The 15,645-nt window shown below is 35.7% G+C and overlaps 2 protein-coding genes across 4 annotated transcripts; one reads left to right on the top strand and one right to left on the bottom strand.

The window, feature by feature from the left end:
- Positions 1–537: 537 nt before the first annotated feature.
- LOC122035850 (TATA-box-binding protein-like) lies at positions 538–6,701 on the bottom strand. 3 transcript variants are annotated; one of them, XM_042594993.1, is made up of 9 exons: positions 6,199–6,701; positions 4,915–5,002; positions 3,668–3,739; positions 2,168–2,218; positions 1,975–2,019; positions 1,790–1,882; positions 1,288–1,389; positions 1,148–1,221; positions 538–1,048 (listed from the first exon to the last, which is right to left on the bottom strand). In XM_042594993.1, coding segments are annotated over exons 1-9 (603 nt in total). In that variant the 5' UTR covers positions 6,276–6,701; the 3' UTR covers positions 538–1,047. The 3 variants fall into 3 exon arrangements, with proteins under 3 accessions (XP_042450927.1, XP_042450935.1, XP_042450943.1); XM_042595001.1 differs by having other exon boundaries at positions 538–1,043; XM_042595009.1 differs by having other exon boundaries at positions 1,790–1,873.
- A 166-nt stretch (positions 6,702–6,867) lies between these two features.
- On the top strand, positions 6,868–15,184 carry LOC122035845 (T-complex protein 1 subunit theta-like). Its single transcript, XM_042594984.1, has 13 exons — positions 6,868–7,168; positions 7,582–7,844; positions 7,931–8,077; positions 8,152–8,313; positions 9,814–9,891; positions 11,109–11,242; positions 11,674–11,746; positions 11,815–11,892; positions 11,973–12,095; positions 12,198–12,292; positions 13,440–13,649; positions 14,690–14,747; positions 14,850–15,184. The coding sequence occupies exons 1-13, from the start codon at positions 7,021–7,023 to the stop codon at positions 14,913–14,915; spliced, it is 1,635 nt and encodes a 544-aa protein (XP_042450918.1). The 5' UTR covers positions 6,868–7,020; the 3' UTR covers positions 14,916–15,184.
- The last annotated feature ends 461 nt before the right edge of the window (positions 15,185–15,645 follow it).

Raw genomic sequence — 15,645 nt, 5'->3', positions numbered from 1 at the left:
GATGGCAGTGAAAGGATTATCGAAACGGCAATTTACTCAACCGCGAGCAAGTTGCATTAATTACCCCTGCTCAAGTTTCAAAATACTCGAATCGCTTAGCGTATTTTGAAAATATCTTTTTTTTTAAAAAAAAAAATTATTTTAGAATATCAAAACTCATTTATGAATTTAAGGAACTCACCATCATTTTAAATCAAAATAAGATGTTTCTGAATAGTCCATTTAAATTATCTATTTAGGTTAAGAATTATTTGAAAATTTTTAATTGAACCTAACATTTTTCAAATTTTTTTTTGACCGTGCCGATCTTTTTATCCCCATCCCTCACCAGCTGCTGATCGGTTGCCGTCGGAGACAGTTCCTGGCGCAAGAAACTAATCCAAGTTCGTGCGTCTCTTTGGCAAGCCACCGCCAGTGCCGCCACTGCCGTTGCCCACAAACCCACTGACAAGGACAGCTGTGCATGGTTCCGCCGACAAGAAAGTTAGTCCGTCGGAAGAAGAATCGTTTGCAACGCTAAAATTACTATTCCATCGATTTTATTCCGACTCCACTATAAAACCGATTCTCAACCGACCCAGATCGATTTCTTACCTCCGGATCATAGGATCTGAATAACGATTTTACAAACGTGTCTCCGGACGCCCCCACTACAACCGATCACATGGTAGAAAGGTAAATTACATGTGACTTTTGTTTAACTTTTGAACATTGAGCCAGACTACAAGACTGAATATGAGATGGAAAAGAAATGGCCTGTGCAGTGCGCTTGGTCCATGCACAGCATGGACACCAACCAGTCCATGAGCAGCATCGAGTCATTGGCACCTCCAGTTACCATTGATGCGTTTTATTAACTGAAACAGAGTCCCTGTTAAGAGAGAAGACATACAACTGCTTATTCTCACAACACGAGTAAAGGGAGTGAAACATGCAAGCCAAAATCTCAGCGACGCTTAAAGAAGCCAAGTTCCAAAGGCTTTTCTTCGTCGTGTCGTACTGCGTAATCATGGTCCATAACGCCAGCTCCAATATGCGCGGATCTACTCTGTTCAATAACAACAACAAAATACACATTTTACGACAATAATATGGTGGTTTGGTGGGACAATGGCTAGAGAAACAACTTGGAAATTCTTTGTTTTACCATTGCTGGTTTTTCCGAAACTCTGATAGAACTGGATATATGTTTTCAAATGCTGTGTATGTCTCATCTCTCACCTGTCGTAGCACCCAGTCAGCGATGGGATTAGCTAAGTTTTTACTCAATGACATGCCAAAACTAACCTTAGCCCCAGTGATAACAATTTTCCCGGACACAAATATCAGAAGCACAATCTTTGGTTGCTTCATTCGGTAGATCAGACCAGGGAACAGCTCTGGTTCATACTGTTGAAAGCAGTCAACCAAAAACAGTCGACAACAATGGAAAGGATCAAGGTTACACATGCAAGAGGAGAAACTGGGTTCTACAATGACGGGCAAAGATTCAGAGATGATGGGAGCCATAACCAACCCCAGCCCCACTTAGGGGTATATAAGGTTACATGAGCAAAATATATCAGCTTAATAAAAAGGACAGACAAACACAGATTAAAAATGGAATACAAACAGAGAAGTAAGCTGCAAAAGAATGACTGCTGTAGTGTATTTTCATGGATGATTGATAACTTGCATGGTCTTCGTCAAGGTATCAAGAAAGCATAAGTTTGTAACCGACACCACAGATGATAAAAAGCATACTAAAACCCCACAAAAAAAAAACACTAAGGTTAGACAATTTGCTTACGCTGCAAAAGGCACCATGAGAATATGAAAGGCCTTCTAGCCTGATAGGGAATTTGACATCGCATGAGCCCACAATATTTTGGACCTTGAAATCCTAGTATGCATTAGAATATCAGATTGAATATGAAAACAAAATAACCACAAAGGAGGTAGCATAGAAGAAAGCACCAACATGAAGGTGATTACCTTAAACTTAGCTGGAAAACCAAGCTTCTGAATAATTCGTGCAAACTGAAAAGTAAATAATAAATTAGTTAGTGATAAGTTAGAATTGAAGACACAAACTCATATGAGCAAACATAAAATTTTGCAGGGAAGTAGAAACTAAACCATATATCATTTTAAATTTATTGAAGTGATGAGACCCAATTCATCAGACCTTCCTTGCTGCAAGTTTCGACTGATGCTCACTTTTTGCTCCTGTGCATACCTATTGAAAGTCAGCAGAAGATCAAAAACCACCTGTGTACAAATATTTCAACAGAGCAAAGCTAGAACAATGAATATGCTAATTTAAATGATGTATAAGATAATGGCTGCTAAATCATACCATGCCAAGAAAAGGCTATTATAGATATTCATAGCTTGCAACAGGGTTCAGAAGCAGTAAAGACCAATGCTAAACTAGTATTAATTTATTTTCCATGTTTAATGCAATCATCTCTAGTCTCCATTGAGAAATTGATACGTCAAGAAGGATAAGATCAATGTAAAAATGTAGTAAGTGCTACATAGGATATGGGGGAAATGATGTTTAAGACATAAATTAAGTAATAATTTAGTCCATGACTCACAAGGATTCTATGTATGCTATCCAGTTGAGTAAAAAGGTGTTGCATCAATTGTCATAGTATAATAAATGTACTAGTCGCAACATGCAAATACGTAAAGACAAGCAACTTTTTCATTATTGTAGATATAAACATTGGTAATGATAGGATCAGTAAATATCAATCCTATAGCTTTGTAACCAGTAAATATTCAGGTTACTGTCTGATATCTAAATCATGCAACAAGTACTAAAATAAAGCAAACCACTCCAATGGCAAGTTAAATTATTAGTTATTACAAACAATCCCTAATTTGGAGGGAAAAATTGGAATGTGATTCCAGATACGTCTATTTCATATAGTACAATTAAGGTCTAATTTTCAGCCAACAACACCAACATGTGCAACAGTGCAAGGATAATTAAAAGCAAAATAATTTCATTCTTACTCAGTTCCAGTTGCAGTGAAAATGGACTAGTTCTCTCTGACAGTGGCCTTATGGATTTAGTTGAAGTTACAAGAACCCTAGTGCAATAAATTTTTCACTAAAACGTCCTCAATAAATACTTGTCAGAGAATCAACAGCACAAAGTACAGACATCTAATACACAGCAGTTTGTAATAAAGGAATCTGTGAACTCCTTTCCAAGTAATTTATAATTGTTTTTGTTGTATTTAGTGAACAACATATTGCCTAACCAAAAAACCAACTTATTGCATAACCAGTCTACAAGGGTCACACAAGTGTACACCTATGGAAGATAGCACAATAAAATTTGGAATATGCAAAAAAAAAAATGGCAGAATAAAACTTCATCTGAAAACTCTATATACCTAGGAAAATCGAAATTGAAGTTTCTCAGTATCTAGAAGGTAAGAAGGGTATCCATGGAAATGTGTTAATTTAAGAGATTTCACACTCTATAGAGGATATCAATGTGAACATACAAGATGTTGCCGAACTGAAGCATACAGTAATGCAAATCAGCAGAAAGTAATTCAAGGAACACTATCAGGTCTTTTATCCAAAACAAACCATAAAATTTCAAGTCAGAAAAGAAAGCAGAATTTAGAACTTCCTAAGTACACAGAAGAGGATAATTAATTACCATCTTTCCTGATGCAAATATCAGTGCAGTAGTTTTTGGCTCTCTTATTCGCATAATAACTGCCGCAAAACGCTGCATGATGGAACATAAAATCAATCAAGCTACATAACTTACTCGAGACATATTTGTTGCAAAGCACATTATCTTAGCTTACTATTATATAATCAATCGATCATAATACTTTCATTATTATATTAGCTTACTAATAGGATTTGACCTCATCATGGTGATAGGTATCTACTTTAATAAAGAAAGTTCTTGTCTTAAAAAACCTAATCCCCTAATTAGGGCTAAGAAGTTACCAATATCTGCAGTTGCCTCTCATGCAAGAGAAGGCTAGACAAAATATAAATTTAGATATGAAACTATAAAGAATGAGAATAACGCAACATTGCCTTAGTGGACCATAATACTTCTACAACTAAACTAATTTACTGATTGTATTTAGTCGCATCTTATAGAGTACTAATTTACTTCGCAATAAGGGCTTAGAATATTTCCTACATTCTGCAGTTTAAACTCATACAAGAGAAGACACAAAAGTTAACAAAATGAGAATGAGATAGGATTCCTTTAACAAGGTACACATTTCAGTATATATGTGAAACATTTAGGTTGGTAATTTGAACTGTCATATGGAATTTGCACACAAATCCATCCCAAACTGGCCGTTCTCCCACAACTTGAATAAGTTGAAGATTGGATAAACATGTGTCTTGTTTTGCCATGCATGAATTGAATTGGAAACACTATATTTAAATATTACCCTATATGTCATATTTCATGTGACGTGAAGTTCAAGCCTTGCCCCATCCCATTGCCATACCAAGAATTTAATAGGAAATTTATAAGAATATCCTGGTTCTCAATATTTGACACACTTTTGGTAAAGTTATGTTCAACTTGTCACTAAAACTTAAATAATCTTCACAGTGAAATACAGATTAGCTTTTCTCTATAACCTTCAGTCTTCAAATCAGTACACACTCCTAGATTTCTCAATTAAGCCTAATTAAGTTCCTATAGAATGAAATGCAGATTCCAGATGTTTCTTGTGCTAACTAATAATGATAATTTTACTCATGTGTCATGAGAATAAAAGAAAGAGATGGTTAATAATAACTTTTACTCATCTGCCATGAGAATAAAAGAGAAATGATTAGCCATGCCTGTGTGAGTACAAAATTCCACAAGGATCAATAAAAACCCTGCATCACAAGATAAAAACTTCTAACATTAACTCATACCTTAGGGTTATACTCTGCATTACGAGCTTGTAGCGCAATAGCTTTAAGATCCAATTTACAGTCCAAATTAACTGTTGAAACAATATTCCTGGAGAAGTCAGAGCACAGATTTGAGATTCAGAATGGGTATGAAAAGATGATAATGAAGATAAGCAAGATAACCACCGCAAAGTTACTTTCAATATAAAAGGTTAGTAATTCACAACTAACTGAAACACCAAAGAGATACAAACTAAAAAGAGATCCTACAAAATTGGAGATTTTTTTCCCAAAGAAACACACTAAATCTCATGCAGTGTTTGGGATATGCATACTGAGCCTTATCGAGGAACATGTTTCCAGCTCTAAGCATGAATGAGTACCGACACAATCTTTCAAGTTCTCTGGTTACTTAAAGACGAGAAAGTTTACTAACAGCAAAAGAAAAAATATAGAAGTTGACACAAAAAGGAGCCAAAACACATTTAAGAAACTTACAAAAACTAATAGATAATTTTCCAGTAGAGCTGACAATCAGAATCCATTTTACTGTAATCACATATCAAAGGTGAAAACAGAAAAGAAAGGTTTTGTTAAAAATGGAACAATCAGACTATCAAAATGAAGGATTTTGATGCATAAATTCAGTTTCACTTAAACCTGTTGCAAAGGCAGTTGTTCAAATAGCCAACTGTTACACATTAACAGTTTCCTTGAGACTGTTCGAGTCTATATGGTAGTTCCGTAAATCAAAAGATTATCAAAGTTAGCTTCAGAGTCTTCTAGTAGTCCAATAAACATAATTTAAGGATGTTCGTGGGATGTTGCTTTAACATCTTGCTACTGTCTGTTCATCCTTGAAATTCTCAAATTTTAGGGCAATGGGAACATTTCTGTCCATCATGTTCGAGGTGGCCAAAAGAGCAAATGTCCCATTGTAGTCAATTACTAACTATATATAGTAGCTCTTGGCTAAGAAAGGATCTTTTGTAATGCAGTTAACATTTTAAAGTTGTTTATTGGTATATTTGAACATGTTCATATATGTCAAACTATCTTTTCCTCATTTTATCACCTATCGAACCCACATTTAACTGTTCTCGAATATTAATAAAATTTTATTTCATCCTCTATAGTGGCTCCTGGCATATCTGCTACATCAAAAAAAAAAAAAAAAATTATGCATATTTATATAGTTAATGCAAAAGGAAAATATTCTCATGATATCCCATCTGACAATGCTCAAAGAGGCGTCTGAAATATTTTATCAGGTAATAGCACCAATATGACATACGAGGAACTTACTGAAGCGTGGGAACAATGCCAGATGGGTGTTTCGAGAGATCAACAGGTTGGCTTCCCTCTAGGATCTGTTCAGCCATGAGGCAATGTCAAATTCGCCCTGTCGAGAATCAATAAAGCTTCCCTTCACTCCAATTATGTATATTCTCGCTTCTCCTCAACTCGAACAAAGTGACCTAATTCGCTCTAGCCCGTAGACGTGAAATCAACACGATCTATCGATTTTTCGATTACTCAGAGAGAGAAAGTAAAGCAAAAGATGTACAGGGACAGGAAAGGGATCGAAAATAATTTCTGGATATCACCCAAATCAACATCCAAAAATGCCGGCGCAGAAGCAAAATCCAGGATTGTCCGGTGACGGAAGATCAGAGACCGATGGATTCGAGCGGAAAGTGGAATATATATGCGGAAAATCCAAACGAAATGGCGCTTTTATATGAGAGGGAAACAGATCCGTGTGATGTAAAAGAAGAGGAAATAGGGGGGACAGGACGCGACGAAGCGAGAGGGAGAAAGGTCATCGCCCCCAGGGGATTATATCTAGGGCGCATATTTGCACATGGCCCCTCGGAAGTTGAGTTTTAGAAATGTAATCCTCACAAATTCAAATATTTACGCACTAACCGTTGACGTAAATTCTCGTGACCACGTCAGATTTTAAACAAGAGAGTACAAGTCGGTCTCGATCGTTGTCACGTGAGGTGCACTGCGCACTGAGAGGTTTTGTTTTAGGGTTTCGAATCCATATCGCATTCTTTTTCGAGATCTCAGGTTGATCCTTCTTCTTCGTTGTGTTCTCGCTTCCTCTTGCGAAGGGACAAGATGCCGTTCGGGTTGCCGGCGTATGGCATCCAAGCGATGCTCAAGGAAGGGCACAAGCACCTCTCAGGTCTCGATGAGGCCGTACTTAAGAACATCGACGCCTGCAAACAGCTCTCTGATATAACCCGCACTTCCCTCGGTCCCAATGGTGTGTCTCTGGAAATTCATTGGATCTGATCGATTTGTCGCAGTTATCATGATAGACTGACTGATCATCATGAATATGAGCGAAATAGTTGTTGCATTTATGAGATTCAGTAATCTCTAAGAATGTCAGGCAGTTACAGTGTTTTATTCTTGAAATTGTATCTGAAGACTTCATTCTGCAAGTGATTTGATATATTGGTTTTATTGTTGATTAAGGACTAGGAGTCGCTATGTTGACCATTCACTTCTGTTTGTAGTTTTCGTTTTTGTTATTGTTTACCATGACTTCTTCAATTGTTTTCCATTTGGTATATATGTGTTGTGGGTCTTATTTCATCAATGTCTTACTCTAATGGAAATCTGCATCTTTTGGTTTATGTGATCTTCTGATTATTTAATTCTGACACTTGTTAGGTATGAACAAAATGGTTATTAACCATCTGGATAAACTTTTTATAACAAATGATGCTGCCACTATAGTGGACGAGCTTGAGGTGCAGCATCCTGCTGCGAAGATTTTGGTTCTAGCAGGGAAGGCGCAACAGGAGGAGATTGGCGATGGGGCAAATCTAACAATATCATTTGCAGGGGAGCTTCTTCAGAATGCTGAGGAGCTGATTAGGATGGGTTTGCACCCTAGTGATATAATAAGTGGTTACACAAAAGCTATCAATAAGGTAATTTCTTTTATACCCTGCAGTAGTATGCTATATCCATGTAAAAATTTAATAGCACCTGAGTTTATGCTTCTCTCAATGAGCAGACAGTCATGGTTTTAGATGAGCTAATAGTGAAAGGATCAGAAACCATGGATGCCAGGAGTAAAGAAGAGGTCATTATTAGAATGAGAGCTGCTGTTGCAAGCAAGCAGTTTGGACAAGAAGATATCTTATGTCCTCTTATTGCCGATGTGAGTATTTTATTGGTTCATCAGTTCAATTAAGGGTTTTATTCTTAAGTTGGTTTGTCGTGTATCACTTGCAGGCATGCATCCAAGTATGCCCCAAGAACCCAGCAAATTTTAATGTTGATAATGTTCGAGTTGCCAAACTACTTGGAGGTGGTTTGCACAACTCTTTAGTTGTACGTGGTATGGTCTTGAAGGGTGACACTGTTGGCAGTATTAAGAGGATTGAAAAAGCAAAGGTACCACCACATACTTCCCTCTAGATTGGTTTTCTTGTTGGTTTTGAATCTGTTCTTTTCATTTGGCTATACGGATCCAAATCCAAGCAACAAAAAACCCTAGTGTGAATTGTATACTTTGGAAGCTATAGTGAATTTTCTCTTATGTTATGATCTTAGCCCCACTAGATGACATACATTCTCAAAAGTTCAAAGTATCCTTCCTAGCACATGGCCGGAATGATACTATGCTGGTGCCAAGTTGTGGTTTGCAGGCACATTGTGTTGGTGACACCAATTAGGAGGGAGGGATCAAGAAGATAGGACTTAAGATGGGAGAAGTGGTGACAATGACTTGGACGACTTGGACAAGATTTGTCTAATTTCATACCATCTCAATAGATACAAAAGAAGACAAAGCAGGAGGAAGTCTTGTGGTGTTGTGGCAACCTTGCATATTCTCATGGAACCCTTGCCTGCACCTTGCCTCATGGAGGAAGCTTGCCTTGCCATTCTGCAATCATCAGAGCTTATAACTCTGAGTCTCACTCCATCCTCGCATTGGGTAGCCTATGGAACAATTTGTTTTTCCCTTGCCGGCTGACATTTTAATTGTGCATTTTTTCTGTTCCTCTTTAGATGACTGCATCTCTGACTTTTTTTCATGGTTACTATAATTTGCAAAAACTAATATCCATTCTTAAAAATGGTCAAATTTCTTATTATGCTTATGCAAGATTATATCACTAGTAATATGTGGATCTTCTTAATCATTGTCAATTACATTAAATAAGACCTTTTTGTTCGCTCCCTATCCCTCACATTTTCAAGTCTAATCAATTCTAAATGCTAAAGATGTTTCTATAGAGCAAACCCTTTGATGTTCTCACAGGACAGTGTTATTGATAATCTCGATCTCAAGTATCCTTCCCTTCACAAGTCAACTTTTGAAATAGAGAATCTCAGTTCAGGCTGTGGAATAGATGCTATACTACAGTGAACAGTCAAGAAGGCAAGGATAGAATATTCTGAGCATGGTTATATCTGTTATTTTGCACAGTAGAAGAAAGGCCTGCAGCAGAGCCATGGTGCAAAAGAGATGGATTCACCACTTTCTGAGATAGGGAAAATTGTAACATAGTTAATCAAGTCTGTAAAAGGCAACTGAATCAGTTTAGAATGTTTAACAATTTAGTTAGAACTGAACTTCATGGCATGTAGGCAAACCGATCTCAACCAATCCGAATTTTGAATTTGTCAAAAAAACACGTTTGCTCCTATACTTAATGGAAAATATAACCCACAGATACTTTTTAGTGTTCAACAGATTTCAATGGAAAATGTTACCTTAGATCATAACTTGTAGTGCATATGTTGCCTATATCTGATTCATGTTAGTACTGTTATGCAATACATGTCGGAATATGAAGGATTTATATCTGTGGGAAATATCAATGAATCACCATCCTCGCTTCATTGCCCATGCAACCATTTCAATCAAATCAACTTGCTTTCTTGTAGATTGCTGTATTTTCTGGTGGTGTTGATACATCTGCAACTGAGACAAAGGGAACTGTTCTTATTCACAGTGCTGAACAGGTGCAATTACTGAATCTAATGGAAGAAATCACATCTTCGTTTGCATTCTTTCTGTTTTATGGTTTGCAGTACATGAATATGTCTTCTATGTATGCTTAAAGCAAAGTTCTCATGTTAAATTGCTTTGCTGACAATAGCTGATGTAGATTAACTAAATGTGTTCAAATTGTTCAAGTTTTTATATGGGAAATAGAATAATAGGGATGTTAAGTGGATCTTTGCCAACCTTATTCAATTGACCAAGTTTTGCAGTTTTTGTTCTTCTTGATTCATTTAGTAACCATTTTGACAGGTTGAATGGTTGAATCATATGATAGCTGGTTGGATGTCTGTGCCAAACCAAACTTGAAAACATTTATCATGCATGTAATATGCAACTCGATCTTCCTTCTATCCTTATTAGAGATAAGTTATTCCTTTAGATACAGGCTTCCTCATTATAATACCACGAGGGAAAGGAAACTTTATCTCAAAGCTAATTTTGTCATTTCTACCATATTCCACAAACAAATTGATATTGTTTGTGCTTCCACTAACATCCTGACTGTTTCGATGAATCACCCACGTGAATCTTATCTCGCCTTTAAGATCTATGCAAGGTTTCTTAGCGATAACTTGGTAACTTGATTTCTTAGTTTGTTTTCTGCTATTGTGTAACAAAACATTGACAATGATTTTATTTTTATCCTTCTCTGAATGAACAACTTTAAGACACTCTCAAATTGAAATTTCTATTTCCCAGTGGAATTAAATTGAATATACTATATGTAGTTGGTAATAAGTAAAAAAGACAAGGGCATAGTAAGATACATCAATATGAAAGTCTTATAAGGGCTTTAGATATCTTGGACTGTTATTAAACAAGTAGATAGTGATGAAGATATCATTGATAGGAAACAAATTGGTTGGGTGAAATGGAGAGAAACTTTTGGTTTCATGTGTGACTCCTTGTGCCCCTTAGTCAAAAAGGATATTCAACACATATCTGTATTCAGGGCATTATGAATTTTCTTCAACTAGGATTAAGTGTGTTTATTGGATCATCTTTGGCTGATGTTTGATTGTAATAATTATACGGCTCTATTATCTCTCAACAAACGATGGCATTAGTAGAGAGGCTTGTGTCAGATTTCTGCAAAAAATTGCTTTAGTGGTAGTATGTGTAGGCTCGTAGATGATGCTTATATTCTTAGTGATGAAGAATCTTACATTTGCAGCTTGAGAATTATGCAAAAACTGAAGAGGCCAAAGTTGAGGAACTTATCAAAGCCGTTGCTGATTCTGGTGCAAATGTTGTTGTTAGTGGAGCAGCTGTCGGAGATATGGCATTGCACTTTTGTGAACGTTACAAGTAATTAATTAATTTGTTTCCTTTAGCTGTGCTACTATCTTTTTTATAATTTGTTCAGTTTCCTAGTCATCTTTGATAAATTCTTACCATGTAGATGTTAAATATAGTTTCTTTTGTACTTGTAAATTTTGCATATATCCTATTAGGTTATGCTGCCATGGACAGAGCTTTACATTCGGTCATATATTCCTATGGTGTCCTACTCTTACCACTAGGACATAGATGTCTTTGGTGTTTTTTAAGCATTTGCCAAGACTTGTAGGTAGAAGATCCCTGCAACTTGGATAAGCATAAAATAACTTGGACATAGATGACCATGAGTATATTCACACAAGCATGTGAAAATACAAATGAAACACAGGTTTATGAAATAGGTAATTCATAATGTTAAATCAATGATCTAGTTTTCTAACTATTTCCTTTTTTTGCAGACTTGTGGTTCTAAAGATTAGCTCAAAGTTTGAACTGCGGAGATTTTGCCGGACAACTGGTGCTGTGGCTCTTGTGAGTTAATATTATGTCTCTTTTCTGACAAGCTGCTTAGTTTTTGACAAATTTTAATGTGTTTACAGCTCAAACTCAGCCAACCGAATCCTGATGAACTGGGTTATGCTGATTCCATTTATGTAGAGGAAATTGGTGGCACCCGAGTATTACTCCCTCTCTCTCTCTCTCTCTCCAGTGATTTATGTGATAATTGTCTTGCTTCATTTGCACCTTTGTTTGATAGGTAACCGTTGTGAAGAATGAACAAGGTGGAAACTCAATTGCTACAGTAGTCCTACGAGGCAGTACAGACAGTATACTAGATGATCTTGAGAGGGCTGTTGATGATGGTGTTAATACCTATAAGGTGAACCACAATCAAATGCTCCTTATCTATGTGCTGTCTAATAGTTGATTCTCTGATTACTGGAAAATGAATTATATTTTTTTCTTTTCATCATATGATCAGGCAATGTGTAGAGATAGTCGTACACTTCCTGGTGCTGCTGCAACTGAAATAGAGTTGTCAAGAAGGCTGAAGGATTTTGCATTGAAGGAAACTGAGTAATATTTTCTTCCTGGTTTAATCATGAATTCATGAAGTTACAGATCTGTAAACTCTTGCAAGTGATGCCAACTCAGACATTATTTTGCAGTCTGTTTCTGGGGTTTGCTACTTAATAGTAATTTTTTTGATACTTATGGATAATTATCTATGAAAAATCAGATGTTTAATCAAAGATAATTCTTATGCTTCATGATATTATGGTGATTCAGCATATACCATGTTCATAGTAACATTAAGTATTGAAAATTTATGTACCTGACAAATTTTACATGTTTTTTTTCTTGGAATAATTGTTTTACTAGTTTGTAGGATCTTAAGGTCCTAGCACAATCTGGTTCTATGTAGGGGTGGGGAAAAATATCAAAATTTCGGTATACCGTACATACTTACTAAAATTTTAGGTATAAGATTTATATTGAAATTTTCGGTATACAGTACCAATAACGAAATTTAACTATATACAGTATGGAATTTGTATACCAAAGGTGTTGGTATGCATATACGATTTAAATTTTGGTATACCTTACCGAACCACCACTAGTTTATGAACCTATCACTGTCACTAGGAGAAAAAGATCTGGATCCAACAAACATCCCACAATTTTGTGTAAAATAGTTTAATTGTATGTGTAGTCTGACAATCTTGATATTGGGTAACATACTATGCAGAAGTTTGCATCAAAACAAAAACATTTTGAAGCTTAGGCTTGAGAATACGATTTAACTTAACAAATAAGGATGTGTCAATATGTAGTGGCTTGTAAGAATCAATCAGATATATATCTACTAACTCACAATAGATGTGATAATTTATGAATTTTCCATGTCGAATAATCAAGTGCTCAGGTTTTCAGCTCGATTAATTGTAATTTCTTATGAATGATTCATCACCTTTGCTATGTCATTTTATTATTAGAGTCGATGTTGCATGGTTGTCGGTCACCATTGTTAGACTCTTGTTTATCTGCTTCTGCATAAGTCTTGTATTTTAAAATACATTTTATCAAGTTATATGTGATTGAATTTCTTTTCCACTATCATTAACCATACTTGCTGTTAATTGACTAGGCAGATAAATTTTGTAGACTATCTAACCCAAGCATTCAACTTGATAAAAAATTACATTTTTTAAACATTTTGCAGCTTGGATCAATATGCAATTGCAAAATTTGCTGAAAGTTTTGAGATGGTACCTAAAACCCTTGCTGAAAATGCTGGACTTAATGCAATTGAGATAATTTCTTCCTTGTATGCTGAGCATGCTGCTGGAAACTCAACTGTTGGAATTGATCTAGAAGAAGGGGTCTGCAAAGATATCTCAACCTTGAATATCTGGGACCTATACATGACTAAGTCAGTCCCATCTTTTAATATCTTTCCTTCATAACAATTTCAGTATTTTCCCAGCATTTCTTTTTTTGCATTTGCTAATTCAGTTGTTTAATCCTCTTATTAAGTATCTTATTGATCCTGACTTTTCTTTCTTTCTAATGTATATTCTCAATTCAGTATTTTCTTTCTTGTTAAGAAATGGTAGGAAAATTAATATAATGGTAGTGCCCATCAGTTTTGCTATTACTTTCTAAGCCTCGTTACGTTACCAAAAATATTAGTTTTGTCATTCATGCATTTTCTAGTTGTTCCAGCTGGCCATGCTTTGCCCAGAACTAGAATTGGTTTAACTGTTTATTTCTGTCGAGATTTGGAGACACATACACAGGGTTAAGTACATATTGTTTTGGAAGTTTATAAGTTGTGTGAAATGACATTCAGAAGCATAAATGCTTATAAAACAAATTAAGAACATTTTGTGAATTGAAATTCAAGTTTATGATTAAGAAACATAAACTCTCTTATTCTTGTCCATTTCATCATGGGGGTGTGCAAATAAAACATATTGTTTCATTATTTTCAGGTGCATGTAAATGTATGTTTCATTTTCTCTTTTGTTCTTGTCCATTTCATAGCCGTGATGTGTGTAAACATAGGGCATTTGCCGTTGTGGGGGAGGGGGTAGGGAAGGAGAGATTAATGTAGGCCACATTGCCTTGGGGTGGCAAATTTTCTTGAGTTACAATATCAAACAGTGGTGGACTGAATGAAGAACAAAAAAATTGAGAGCTTCGACAAATTAAAGTGATAATTCCACTGAAGTCCCATCATATAAACAGATTAGATAATTATACCAAATGCAGTGCATACAATAAATAGTTCCTACACAAACCATCCGCTACAACTTTTGTTTGAAAGGTATATTCAATTGAAAACAATTGGAGCTGTAACTTTCCTTTGGGCATTCCGTCTATTGCTTTCATTATCACCCAACCAAGAACCACTTTCTTGCATCTTAATTAAGAGACTGATTTCATGCATCTTCTGGAACACATTTGCAGATTTTTTGCACTTAAATATGCTGCTGATGCTGCCTGCACTGTTCTCCGTGTTGATCAAGTGAGCGATCACATTTCAATTCTTTATGTTCTTTCTGGCTCTTGTTAAACCTCTGTTTATCTTTCCATTTTCTTGACATTGAATTCTCAACTATTTTGGCAGATAATAATGGCGAAACCAGCAGGTGGGCCGAGGAGAGATCAACAACCAGGCATGGATGAAGATTAACCTCTACTATTCAGATTCTACTGCTAAAAAACTAAGTTTTACTGTCTCTTAATAGTTTATGTATTTTTGAATTTTGATATAATTGAGTTATGAGGAAGATCAGCTTTGGAAGGGAATGCCTTGCAAATTTCTTAATATATTTTTTTTACGAGGGTGATGTTTTAGTGACCAAAAACTTCCATTATGTTTCTTGGTTGACTTTCATATTGTGGTTACTTTTTTGAAATGTAACCACCAAAATACTGGTTTTGCTTGTTGCACTGACCAAATATCTTCGATGTGTTGGACGAGCCTTTGTGCAAATGTGGGGAAAAGGTAATCTTTCTCAAATTTAGTTTAGTATTGCATAAAGTATTGCACCAGCAGGATTAGGATAATTGAAATAGTTTGACTGAATACCCAAAATTCTATCGAAATGTGATAAAAGGAGATTAGACTCATTGTTGATTCCTGTAGGTTCCGTAGTACCACTTTTCTTTAAATCCGAACGAAAAAAAAAAACCCAATTTTTATTAGTTTATAGCGAGCGAACCAAGCCGGCGAAGGGAAGGCAACGAAGCGATTTGGGGGCGATTCTGATTCGTCGTTAATTTGAAGAGTTCGTTCCCATCTATTTGATTTGCATAAACGCCCTCTATTTTTCTATTTTGATTTTTCTCCCAATATTCCGTGTGATTCTGTTATATAAAAAATATAAAATATTTAAATAAAAATTATTTTAAAAAAAAAA

The sequence above is a fragment of the Zingiber officinale genome, chromosome 1A, assembly GCF_018446385.1.
Source record: "Zingiber officinale cultivar Zhangliang chromosome 1A, Zo_v1.1, whole genome shotgun sequence".
In the NCBI taxonomy this organism is placed as follows: Eukaryota; Viridiplantae; Streptophyta; class Magnoliopsida; order Zingiberales; family Zingiberaceae; genus Zingiber; species Zingiber officinale.
This window is presented reverse-complemented; position numbering and strand designations above follow the sequence as displayed.